Source organism: Pungitius pungitius, chromosome 16, assembly GCF_949316345.1.
Source record: "Pungitius pungitius chromosome 16, fPunPun2.1, whole genome shotgun sequence".
NCBI lineage: Eukaryota > Metazoa > Chordata > Actinopteri > Perciformes > Gasterosteidae > Pungitius > Pungitius pungitius.
The window spans coordinates 5,776,457-5,788,667 of NC_084915.1; the positions used below are offsets into that span (position 1 = coordinate 5,776,457).

The 12,211-nt window shown below is 43.6% G+C and overlaps 1 protein-coding gene across 5 annotated transcripts; it reads right to left on the reverse strand.

The window, feature by feature from the left end:
• Nucleotides 1–30: 30 nt before the first annotated feature.
• On the reverse strand, nucleotides 31–12,009 carry trpv1 (transient receptor potential cation channel, subfamily V, member 1). Of its 5 annotated transcripts, none has more exons than XM_062558006.1 (16): nucleotides 11,490–12,009; nucleotides 10,154–10,381; nucleotides 9,909–10,060; nucleotides 9,677–9,829; nucleotides 9,462–9,599; nucleotides 5,081–5,391; nucleotides 4,672–4,848; nucleotides 4,442–4,597; nucleotides 4,256–4,351; nucleotides 4,080–4,150; nucleotides 3,211–3,376; nucleotides 3,059–3,125; nucleotides 2,632–2,966; nucleotides 2,416–2,537; nucleotides 1,771–1,892; nucleotides 31–1,685 (listed from the first exon to the last, which is right to left on the reverse strand). In XM_062558006.1, exons 2-16 carry the CDS (start codon nucleotides 10,357–10,359, stop codon nucleotides 1,615–1,617), a joined length of 2,343 nt encoding a protein of 780 aa, XP_062413990.1. In that variant the 5' UTR covers nucleotides 10,360–10,381; nucleotides 11,490–12,009; the 3' UTR covers nucleotides 31–1,614. The 5 variants fall into 5 exon arrangements, 1 of the variants encoding a protein (XP_062413990.1); XR_009942504.1 differs by having other exon boundaries at nucleotides 1,659–1,685; nucleotides 1,771–2,537; nucleotides 11,490–11,603; nucleotides 11,876–12,009; XR_009942502.1 differs by having other exon boundaries at nucleotides 1,659–1,685; nucleotides 1,771–2,537; nucleotides 11,490–11,606; nucleotides 11,876–12,009.
• Nucleotides 12,010–12,211: the final 202 nt, after the last annotated feature.

Consider the following 12,211-nt stretch of genomic DNA (forward strand, 5'->3'; position numbering starts at 1 on the left):
TTCAATTATATGTAGTTGCTACTGATTCTGATGTGAAGTCTGCTTGAGAAGACCAAATTGATCACTTGCAAGATCACTTGGAGGTAAACTGACTTTTAAATTTCAAGTGAAACAGCAAATGCATTGTTTATTTTATTGTACACTGGCTTACCTACTTGTAACTTTAACCGTGTGCGTGTGTGCGTGTGTGCGTGTGCGTGTGCGTGTGTGTGTGTGACACAGAGAGAGCGGGTGTGTATAAAAACATTGGCGCCCATGTTTTGTTCACCTAACTCCCTAACAGCCCTTAAAAAGCCTTAAGTGTTTGGTCCTTGGACTTCCCTTGAGAAAGAGCATGGTTTAAATGAAAACCCCAAATAATAAGGAGAAAGGATTGTGAGTGTAAGCAGAAACGGCAATTATTATTTGTTTTGTTTTTTTCCTTTTTATTTTATTGAGGTTTTGATGAATAGACAGAGCCATTCCTTATGGAAAGCAAGAAAAGGAGTAATATTTTGTAATTATATATTTTAGTAATGTGTAGTTACAGTAAAAAACATTTTTTTTCAAAGCTTCAGTTTGCAGTTGTGACTATTTATAATACTTGATTTGCTTGTTATTTAATTTGTGTTTCCTTTGTTTCTTGTACTATTGCTGTGAAACAGAAGAAGGTCCACAAGCCTTTCTTTTGTGTCATTCTGTACGACCGATAAGAGGCAAGAGCGTGAGAGTTGTGCTACTCTTTTTGTAATATTGTAATAATAAAATAAAGTTCTAATTTATGCTTTGAAATAGTTGTGAACCGTTGTGTGGATTACCTGCAACACTGATTTAAACTGACGCTGACCACAGGTGTCCTCTTTTCTCCTGCTCCCTTCATTCTGCATGAGCTCATGCTGCCTGACAGTTTGGGTAGGTTACTATTCACAGATCTGTATCTTGCATAATCAGCCTTACTCCAAAGAGCCCTGCCTAAACCACATATCATTTGTAACCGAGACAGCTAGTGCAGGAAGTGGCGATTGTTGCACCAATTGCAGCGCTTTCATGCCATTTATCAGAGCCTGCCTCTGCCAAATCGAAAAAGGGATGTAGGGTAGACAAAGCAGGCTGTGAATCCACAGGACTATCTGGCTGCAGTAGATTTAGCTTGTCTGGCTGTGATGAAAATGGGACTTGTATAAAGGGCACTCAGCAGGAGCAGGATCCGCACCTTCGTAATCAGTATTACTCCATGAGGGATTTTGAGCGATGTCAGAGGTGCCTGCAGGCTGTGGACTTTGTGCGGAGGGGCCTCGCATCCTGTTCAGGTGGTGGGAGAAACAGCATGTGCACAAGCCTTTTGGATTAAATGTTTAATGTGGTGCAACTGTTCGACTTGGCAGCTAAACTGCTCTTAATGCAGCTGAGGTTTGCTTTACACCATTATGTCAACAAAGATGTGCTTGTCTCAGTGAAAAATTGCCTTAAATGTAAATTGAAAACGAGCTAACTTGCAATATTTACCAGTCCGAAAGGCAGTTCAAACATTCCAAATACATTTCTTTCTAAACTGAATAATGTCTTTAGGTCTGAATGCCCCGATGCTCGGGTCAGCCAGGCCTGGGTGGACCGATCGAAGTTCTGTGGGATCTCTTAGACCGGCGTGGCGTTCAGAGGACTCATCTCTATGGACGTCTGCCTCTTCCAACTTCTCCAGCTCCTCCCTGTGGATGAAGGAGGAAATTGTTACACGGCACGAAAACATGATTTGATCTAAGTAAGTTTGCTCCTGCCTCCATGTTTCTGCACCTCTGTTCGCTCTGTGCGGCGGGGCATCTGAGACAGGCTGCTCCTCGCCATCACAGCACCCGGGATCCTCATTGATTTTGCCCAGGTTGATGTTCCATTTGTTCCAGTTGACTTCCTCCACTCTGAAACGACGAGAGGACATGTGCTCCAATTAATGTCTGCGGTGTGATGCATCAATTGTCTTACGGAGAAGTCAAATTAGTGAAGAACACAGTGTGCTGCGAGTCAATCGATCCGACCCACACAGCTGCATCTATTGTTTCATCTTCAAACCTGAACCTTTATTATGTGTATATCATGTAATTACCTGTCAGCTACACGGTGGACACAGCAGACCGCACATCCTGGCTTCGCTATGTATTTGCCCACCAACCTAGTACCTCTACCCTTGAAGTTAGAATTCAGCATGCTTACATTGACTCAATGAATATGTACATGTAGTATTATATGCAATAGTATTGCAGATATCTGGTCATCGATCGATTTGAGTTATTACAATTCAGCCACTGTTTTAGTGGTGTGAATAAAGGTGCCATTGCTGTGTACTCTGGTTCCTTATCTTTTGGTTCACATGCAGCTTCTGGCAGAGCCTCTGGGAACACACCACTCACTGATTGCACTGTCGCTGAACTGAACCAACCACACCTGAAACAGCGGCGACGGTCATCTCCAAGGGCAGTGCGGAGGTTCTTCTCTACCCCACAGCGGAACCTCCTCCTCAGACAGCACGATAGTCTCTTCTCCATTTCCAGGATGGTGATAGCCCTCTGAAAACAGTCACAGCCCCCCCGTTAGCTCGCGCCTGCCACGCACAGACACTTTCCCCCTCGACCCCGACGGAGCCCTGGCTGCAGACTTCACCTGTAGCTTCCAAATGCTGGTACTCTCCTCGGTGGTCTTCTCCACGGTGCGGTTCATGAGGGCGATGAGCATGTTGAGCAGCAGGATGTAGGTGAGAATGATGTAGCCGATGAGGAGCAGGTAGAAGACCTCGGTGTTCTCGTGTTCCTGGGTGAACTCCATGTCGCCCATGCCGATGGTGAACTTGAAGAGCTGCAGCGTGGTGTAGGAGATACTGGTGAAGGAGGGTTTGACACACTCCTCTCCAGGATCAAGGGGACCAAAGAGACGCCCCTTCGACGGCTGTCCTACAGTTGAGTTTTTCACTTCTGGCTCTATGAGCAAGGTGACCACCGCTGTGACATGACAGAGGGAACCGATTACATACAGTGCATCCTCCAGTCGAGGCATTGTCGGGTCCCGACTGAAGCCACTGCCTCAACACTACCTGCTGAGAATCCAAAGAGGAACACGATGTAGACGACGAGGAAGCGCAGGATGTCGCTGAGGATCATCTACAAGGACGAAAAGTGTCAATGTGCTTCAGAGAACCGTTGGATGTGATGTTCACTGTGTTGCGGTGGGACCTGTGTGGACTACCTTCTGGATCATGATGCTGTAGACGCCCATGTGTTTGTCGCCCCTGGAGAAGTAGAGCATGTTCACCCAGCTAAGAGCAAGACACAGCACCAGGAAGCTGAGGTACTGCTTCCGCCCGCACAGATACAGCACAGCTGTGATCAGGAAGAGGACGCCCTGCACAAAACTTTCAACAGCAGAGAAGTGCCTGTGAGGCTGCGCAGGTGCGTGATTATACATTCCATCAATGCACGTAATGCATGTATAATCCATCCCAGATCATCCAAAGCTGTTACACATCACTAGTCTGAGCTGTGCAATAAATCCCCCGAGTTATATCGTGATGAAAAGGTGTCAGTTAAGTGAACAACCATCATTTAATGCCTATTTTAAATAATAAAGTGGTTCTTCTCTAGAATGGTTGACTCCTCCTTTAAACGATCACTGGTGCAGCCAGGTGCTCTTTACAGGTCAGGTCATTTGTAAATCAAGTCAAATGAGATCTCTATGTTTGTAGGAAAGGGGTTTCCGTTGACTTCAGAATAATTGGTATCTGGAAAAACCTCCACCGGACACAGAGGATCCCTCAAAGCTAAAGGGGACAGACAATCCCCACAACACACATAGCATGGGTGTGTACTAGAAACATTTACTATTTACCCATGCAAATGCTGTCTCCCGTACTACGACTAATCAATACAGTCTAAATGATGCACTCCATCTATGGTCATAGTCTAGTTGAACGTCTCACCATTGATTCATTAATTTGTTTTAAAGCAGGGTTCAAAGCGTGGGAAAAAAGTAGCGGCTTATAGTCCGGAATTTACGGTACTGCACAGTGTACGTTTAATTCAAACCACGCCTGGGAAATAATCCATTGCCATACTTACAAAAGGAACTCATAATATCCATCAATCAGCAGCATTTGCAGCGTCGGACGTTTCCTCTTCATGTCTAAGATCTAAGAATTTACATATGTGTTTGATTCATCACATCGGTTGAATACAGCTGCCACTTTGTGGTTGAAAGAAGCCACTGGATTTTGTATTTTAAAACACAAACATACCCCTATGAAAAAGAAATAGCAGTTAGCCACCGCTGTCACTAGCTGGCCTGAAACATACAGGTAACCCGCCGTGGTGTGGTCAATGGGATACGGCAGCTGTGGGACGCAACAGAAACCAAAGCACAACAATCAGCACAGGTCTGTCTGGGGAGGCGACACGGATCAGTCACAAGTTCTTTAGCTCACCTTTCCGACTTTCTTATTGTAGGCCACAAGAGTGAAGATGATCAGGTACACAAGGTAGACCAGGAAGTTGAGAAAAAACATCCGACCCGCAAACTTGTCCCACTTCTCCTCCAGCAGGCGGCTCAGAGGCTCCATCTGGAGCATCTCGTGGCGGTTCTGAGAGGAGACGGATGCGTGAGCACAGAATGAGGGTGTCTGAGGGTGTCTGCGCTCATAATGCTGGGACTCACGGGTATGTCACTGCCGTAGACCAGGATCTCCACGACGGAGCAGTCCTCGTACGAGTCCACCGAGGCGAGGTCGTAAAGGGAGCTCTGGACTGGGCCGTAAACCCACTCGGTGAATTTACGGGACAAATGTTTTGTGTGACTCTCGTGGAATTCACGTTTGAGGATGTGTTTAAAAAGCTGCAGACAAACAAAAAGGACGTTTAGAGCAAAATCAGGTTTAAGGCTATTCAATCACATCAATCCATGTGGTACAACATTGAGACTCGTCTACGACTCAATCCAGAAGCTCCCAAGGCCAGAAACAGTGGTATTTTCAGAGGAGCTAGGGGCCTGTAGTATATTCCTGGTCCCCGGGCCACAAAACATGTATATTCTGCTGTGTCTGAAGTGACTGCATCGGAGGGTTTACCCCGATCTTGCCCGTCTTGGCAGCCATTTTGAGAGGCGTCAGCCCCTTGTGGTTCTCGATGTCCTCCAGCTTAAGCGTTGGGTGCAGTTTGGCACTGGTCTTGAGGATGCGGTCGTACATTTCGGTGATGAACTCTGTGTTGTCCTTATCTTTATCCTTAGAGCTGGCAGCCACCGTCACCAGGGCGTGCAGCACTGTGTTGCCGTGAGAGTCCGTCATCGTAGCGTCCGCTCGCTGGTACTCGTTCTCCATGAGGAAGTCCACCACTCTGGGCTGGTTGGTGCAGGCCGCCAGAGACAGGGGCAGCTCCCCTGAGGACAAGACAGAGACGGACTCAAGCTTTCTCAAAGTATATATCATTTAAATTCAGCTGTCTGAATGTGAAACGTGTGTCTAAATTGAATCCATCAAAGCATGAGCGCGACATTTCACGCCTGTGAGTTTCTCACCAAAGAAACATTCACCAGTTGAGAGAAAAAGTTTCTCTTTTTGACTTGTTCATGAGAGTATGATCTTTTGACGGGTAAAGTAGATAAGAAACTTAAAGCTTCTGCTGGGTTTTAAATATCACCCTGGACTCACGCAATTAACTTCTGACAAACAAAATATATTTTCATGTAAAGATATAGTGGATTGGTGTCTGCCTGAGCAGAGGATGGATCGCTCTCTGCTTAGAACAGTGGTTCTCAAACCTTTTCTGTCGGGCCCCACCGACCAAACAAAAATGGTCCTTGCTGAATTCTTATTGAAATAATGACATTTTGTGACTCCATGTGTGCTTTTATTAATATTAGAATAAAGAAAATTTAAGTCACTTTCATGTAAACCAGTTTACCATCAAACAAAAACCAATCGAATGTGCACTTTGTTCAAAACACAAGCTCCAGTGCTTCACAGCAGCACACTGCTACTTAAATACTACGGATAGGTAGAATGCACAAAATAATTTCCTCCTCTAGGGCCGGGACTTTAGCGCGTTAATTACAATTAATTAATTACAATGTGAATTAAGATTAATTAATTACACAAAAAATAACACATTAAACATTTTTTACGCATTTTTACACTTATTTTTTGCACCGCGGAACGTTTCTCACTGGATGAGTTTCGGGAGGACCGATTATACTGGAGCACCAACTAGCGTTCATGACTTCAGACAACAACAAACCACAGTGAACATGAACGAAGAAGCTGAAGAGACCGTGTCGGTTGGCCCCGTGAATGGGAAATCTTATTATAATAAACACACGGATGGAAGCGTCGATAAGAGCATGGTTGTGTGCAAGCTGTGCAACAAGGAATTCACATCGAGCCTCAAGTATCACCTCAACGCAAAACAATTAGCAGCTAGCGTGGACGTACGAGGACCCACACCCAACCCACACTGCACCAGATGACTGGTTTAAGGACCAGGGTAACTAAGTCCACGTCTGAAAAAATAACCAATGTTCTGAATGTCCTTGAAAGTATTGGTCTACTTAAAAAAACATAGTTTACAGGAGGTCTACTTACCTATAGGCTACCTGAATTTCTGAAAGTACTATATTTCTAAATATGCTATTTCTACACTTGTCTGCTGGAATTGGTTGAACAAAAATAAAAATCCATGTGAAAAAAATTACTTCTCACTGTTCTCAGGTCAAATATTTATGCAATTAAAATGCAATTAATTTTGATTAATTAATTACAAAGCCTCTAATTAATTAGATTAATATTTTTAAGCAAGTCCTGGCCCTAATAATATATATATATATATTATATATATATTGACCTTACATATGTTTTTTTATAATAATTTTTTACCTATTATTTAAAAAAAATCTTTTCTTTTTTGACCCTACATATTTTGACTTTTTTCACAATATTTTTTTCCTATGACATGACTGGAATGATCTTATGTAGCAACCTACACGTCCCTGTCACTAATGCCAAATGCCCCAAATGTCTGCACTTTAAATCTTATCTGGGTTCAACCCTCAAGGGACATGGTGGCTCTTCCTAAATCCTTTTTTAGTTTTGGGTAACTGACATTTATAAAAAATCATAATGGGATATTGCCCCAGAGACGGATTGGTGCATCTTGGAGGATCAACCATGCTATTCATCCTTCCTGCATTGGTAAAGGCACAAGTGAGTTGAATTTGAATGTAACAGAGAATTGGAGGGTGGATGCACTAAAAAGGGTAAACAAATCTACACCCTGTGCCAGACTGTCAGTTTAAGGTTGTCCACAGGATGCCCTGAAGTAGACAAACATGTGATTGTCTTGAAAAATGCCCTCAGAGGCTGTAATAAGTTTCATGTCAGTGTGACCACTGAATGAGACACATCTGCTCATCTTTACTGACTCATCCGGCCTTCTCTCCCGTCAAAAAGGTGGAACCCTATAGGCTACGTAGCATGGCTAATAAGTGCTAAAAGCAAAGCAATTAACATCAAATTTAGTCAATTCATCATCATTCAAAAGATTCTTCATCATTCTTGACAATGCCATCATAACTCAAGTGAACGCACCTTGTGTTTCTGCATAACCCCCAGGGTTCACTTCTCTGAAACAACCAGTGGGGACAATGCCCCCACAACTACCTCCGCGGTAGTGCGCTCAAGACTTGGCAGGAGCGGGATTTGAACCCACTGGCGGCGCTTACAGAGGCTTTCGGCTCCTTCTTGCACCCCTACACTACCAGTCCTGGTCACATTTTGCCAACTTTGATTCTCCTATTTAACCTTGAGCATGTGAGTTAAACTTTAAAAATCTCTTAAATGCTATTTCCACATCTGGGCTTGAACCCATAACCTTCAAGTGCAGTGCAGGGGCTTATGTCAGCAGCTCTTCCGATGTGCTACTTCACCACACACTAATCAGCCCTTTGTTTGTTGTATTTAACCTTGAGATTGCTACTCAAACCTGAAGTAAAGCCAAAGGCTCAAACCCAAGACTGGGCTTGAACACACAACCTACAGGGTAAGGACACTAGCTCCTCAGCTCTTGTGCTGCATTACCTCACCATGCACAAATTACATTTTTGTTTCCTGTATTTAACCTTGAGACTGCTAGTCAAACCTCAAAACTCTTTCAAAGCAGAAGTGATGTCTGCATGAAGGGGCATGAACCCACAACCTCAGACAGCAGGTTGGAGACTGCAGCCCTTCAGTTGTTCCCTTGTGCTATTCAAGCACATGCCTCAATGTGGCCGTTTCTCATATTAGACCTTGGGATTGTTTACTAAACCTCAAAACTGTTTCAAAGTTTACAGTTTGAAGCCCTGACTGCAACCAAACCCTCCTTCTGAGAGCAGGTTTGAACTGAGGATCCTCCACACTTCAGCCTTCCTGCTATCTCCCTGCACTGTTCAACCACACACCTGTTGATGCTTTTGAATCCAACCTCAATTCTCATGGATTCTCAGGCTGGAATCCCCAACCGTTCCATACTGTTACAATAGAATTGCAGGTCAAGTAAAGTCATATAATGGCATTTCTAATAAAGCCCTAGTTGATTTCACTACTTTTATGCTGTGATCCTTATTTCACTTTTTTCGACATGTGTGCTGATGCCTGCGTGTGAATTGAGAGGATCCATACTGACTCCCCTATGGAGCTAAACCAGTCTGAGGGTCCTCCTCAGCTGAGTGGAGAATAAATCCCGGAAGAAATAAACACGTATAAAATAACCAATGTTCTGAATGTACTTGAAAGTATTGGTCTACTTAAAACATAGTTTACAGAAGGTCTACTTACCTATAGGCTACCTGAATTTCTGAAAGTACTATATTTCTAAATATGCTATTGCTACACTTGTCTGCTGGAATTGGTTGAACAAAAATAAAAATCCATGTGAAAAAAATTACTTCTCACTGTTCTCAGGTCAAATATTTATGCAATTAAAATGCAATTAATTTTGATTAATTAATTACAAAGCCTCTAATTAATTAGATTAATATTTTTAATTGAGTCCCGGCCCTAAAAAAATCTACATTTCCCCCAGCCCTTCGTGCCCCACCTGTAATACCTCTGCACCCCACCAGAGGGTCGCGCCCCACAGTTTGAGATCCACTGGCCTAGAAGGATGACCCACAGCTAGCCTTTAGCATTGTTGCTGTTGGCACTGTTGGCTTTTCACTATATTGAAACCCGTTCGCAGCCAATAGATGTGCTCTGAATTCCGCAAAGAGCAGCTTTAAATTATTAAAACATTTTACATTTTAAATAGAAAATCATGACCAACAACAAAAAATATATTGCTTTATGTTGAGTCTTTTAAAATACATAAAGAAAGTCACTGAATAACATAAGCAGGGAAATGTGGATGTAATCAGTACAGGACCTTGGCGGGATGCTCTTGAGTTGCATGCTGCTCCCTGCAGCTCCTCCGACTCACCAAAGTAGAAGTTGGGGCCATCGTGTGGCTGGAAGAATGTCCCCCAGGCTTTAGCATGGACGTCTGCTCCTTTACTGACCAGCAGCTTGACATAGGAAATATTTCTCCTCTCAATGGCAACATGGAGAGCTGTCTGGCCTGACAGAGTCACACATTAACACAGTTAATCTGACGAAGTTGATTCTCACAGCAATCCTTTTTCGTACACAGTTTACCTTTATAATAATTGTTGGTGTAGGCTGCATTCACAAACTCCTTAATGTCGCCCATCTTCTCTGAAATGTCGAGTAAGAGCTCCACTGTCTCGTTCTTGCCGTTCTTGAGGTGCAGCAGAGCCTTCATCAGGGCGGTTTTACCATAGGAGCGATCTGCAGGTGTAGTCACACATTCAGGGAGATGACACACGGCTCGGCGGCCCTCTGGACGCGTCTCACTCATTACACTCACACAAGGAATCAGAGAGTTTCTTCATGTTCTGGCGCAGGTACTGATGCAGGTTCTCCAGCTTTCCGACATCCCCGCTGGCGGCCGCTTCAAACAACCTGTCGATGGTAAAGGTGCTGCTGTCCCTCTTGTTCCGCTGCTCCCCTCGAATCCCTCTGTTGACAAAATTCACGCGGGACCCCGTGGGGCTTGGTGAGGCACAGCACTCGTGGTATAATGGTCATGGGGAAAAAATGCATTATTCTCACTTGTCAAAGTTGAGATTGAATCTGATTTGAGGCTTGGTTGCCTCCATTTCCTCCTGGTAATCCGTGTCCATGGGGACCTTTGGCGACTCCTTGCCCAATCCCAAGGCAGAGGCCACACCGGCCTTCCTTGCCGCTTTCTGCCGCGCTATCTCCTCCTCGGTCCGGTCGTCTGCCTCCAGAAAGAAGCCAATCTCTGACTTCTCCATCCTGGCCTCTTGCTCCGATGGTCTGCATGGGCGTAAAGCACGAGTGTGCATCATTCAGACAACCAACAGATTGAGTGAGGTGAATTTCATTAGTATTTTTTAAATCCTTGGGAACTTTACCTTGTGTAAACCATTGGTTTCCAATCCGAGGGAGCAATCCAAGCCATAGAAGGCAAAAAAAGACACAGATTTGACCAAGTCTTTGCTTGAACAGCGCACCACAGTGTCAATGGGTTACACACACGCTTTGCTTTGATCTAGCAGTCCCCAAGTGTGCTGTGTTGGGGTGCTTTATCATGTGTTACTATGTGTTTGAATCAGCTGGCTCTGAGACATCTTTGCCACAAGGGATCACACCACTGACATATTTCCAGACATGTGATGTTTCAGCCCAAGTGACTAACAAAAGAGTGTATTTAGAAAAGGATTTCCATGGCAGCAGTTCACGCAGCACTTGATCTCGGTGCCACTTCTTTGCGGAATAATCAGATCACATGCATATGGTTTACTAAGACGCACTGTGAATGGCATGAAAAGATTCCTGCAGAATTCCTGCTGATCACAATAAAAGGACATCTGATATTTTCACCTAAAACATTGTTTAAAGGATAATGGGAAGCTCATCTTTGGTGGCGTCTTGTTCCGCTTTTCAATGGAAATTGGTGACTCATCAGAAACCCCCATAAGATCCAGAGGAATATGTATTGCAGCCAGTCACAAAGGATTTAAAATGCAGAAGTATGTATCGCGTGTCTTATTTTTAGAAACAGAATCCAATGAAAAACAGATGCATTTTCATTTTCATTTTTTTGTTTTTTTATTTCACATGCTCTTTGTTATTCAATTATGTGTAACTAGGCACCTTCTTCCACACCATGCTACAATATACTAATATCACAAATAATAAGAGACACAATCGATGAAAAAACATCATTCTTTCCCGTATTGTCTTTGAATCTCATAAAATAATCTTACATGAAAACTAAACACAACAGATGAGGTTACAAAAATATGTCCAGACAAAGAGGATACCGGAGATACTCAACATGGTTGTCAATTTTCTTCAGTAACAGAAGAATGCTAGTGATTAAAAACTGGGAAACAAAACCATAACAGATCATTTGACTCACCAGAAGTCGTCCTGCTCCAGATTGTCTTCTTGATTAAAAATCAGATTAAAACAGCACCCATTGGCCGCATACACTGGGACAAGCTTTCATGCCGAGGAGTCCTCAGATGTTCATCTACTAAAACAATCGGTCAGAGCTAGCAGGAAGAAGCCAGAGGAAAGATAAAGTGGCACACCCTAGAGAATATCAGTAGAGTGCTTAAAAGGATGTATTGACCATCTCGGACATATGCTGAGATAGTGAGATGAAAGTACCAGCATGTTATTGGACACGGAACATCACATTTCAACTTTGTCACAAGGCATTCGAGCAGTAAACATCACTGGCACCGTCAAAAAAGAAAACTTCCTCATGGCTCTCTGTAAAGACTAAATAAATGAACGTACCCTTTGTAGTCCGTAACGTTACCTCGAGTGTCTTCTAGTTTCATGTGGGTGTGTTTGTTTTTCAGCGCTGCTGTGCTGCTCAGACCGTGTGGTTACAGGAGCTGTGCATAGCGGGCTTCGGGTCTGCATTCACGAGATCATCTGACAAGTCCTTTCCTGAGATAACTTCCCCTTTTTACAGAGCACAGAGCATCACATAAAGTGGTTACAGTTAGAATCAGATGGTTCAAGTGATTTAAATGTCATCCAAGTAAGCAACTACAACTTTACATTTACTGATTTTTCATTATGAATGCCTTTGCATGCAGTTATTTCTACTTAAATGTATAATGGTAC

Excerpts from the sequence above, each read along its gene's own strand:
- trpv1 (XM_062558006.1), bottom strand. The coding sequence starts at position 10,359 with ATGGAGAAGTCAGAGATTGGCTTCTTTCTGGAGGCAGACGACCGGACC. Across the intron at positions 4,598-4,671 it reads TCTACGGCAGTGACATACCC|AACCGCCACGAGATGCTCCA; the intron begins GTGAGTCCCAGC and ends GTCTCCTCTCAG. Across the intron at positions 1,686-1,770 it reads GCCGCACAGAGCGAACAGAG|GGAGGAGCTGGAGAAGTTGG; the intron begins GTGCAGAAACAT and ends CTTCATCCACAG.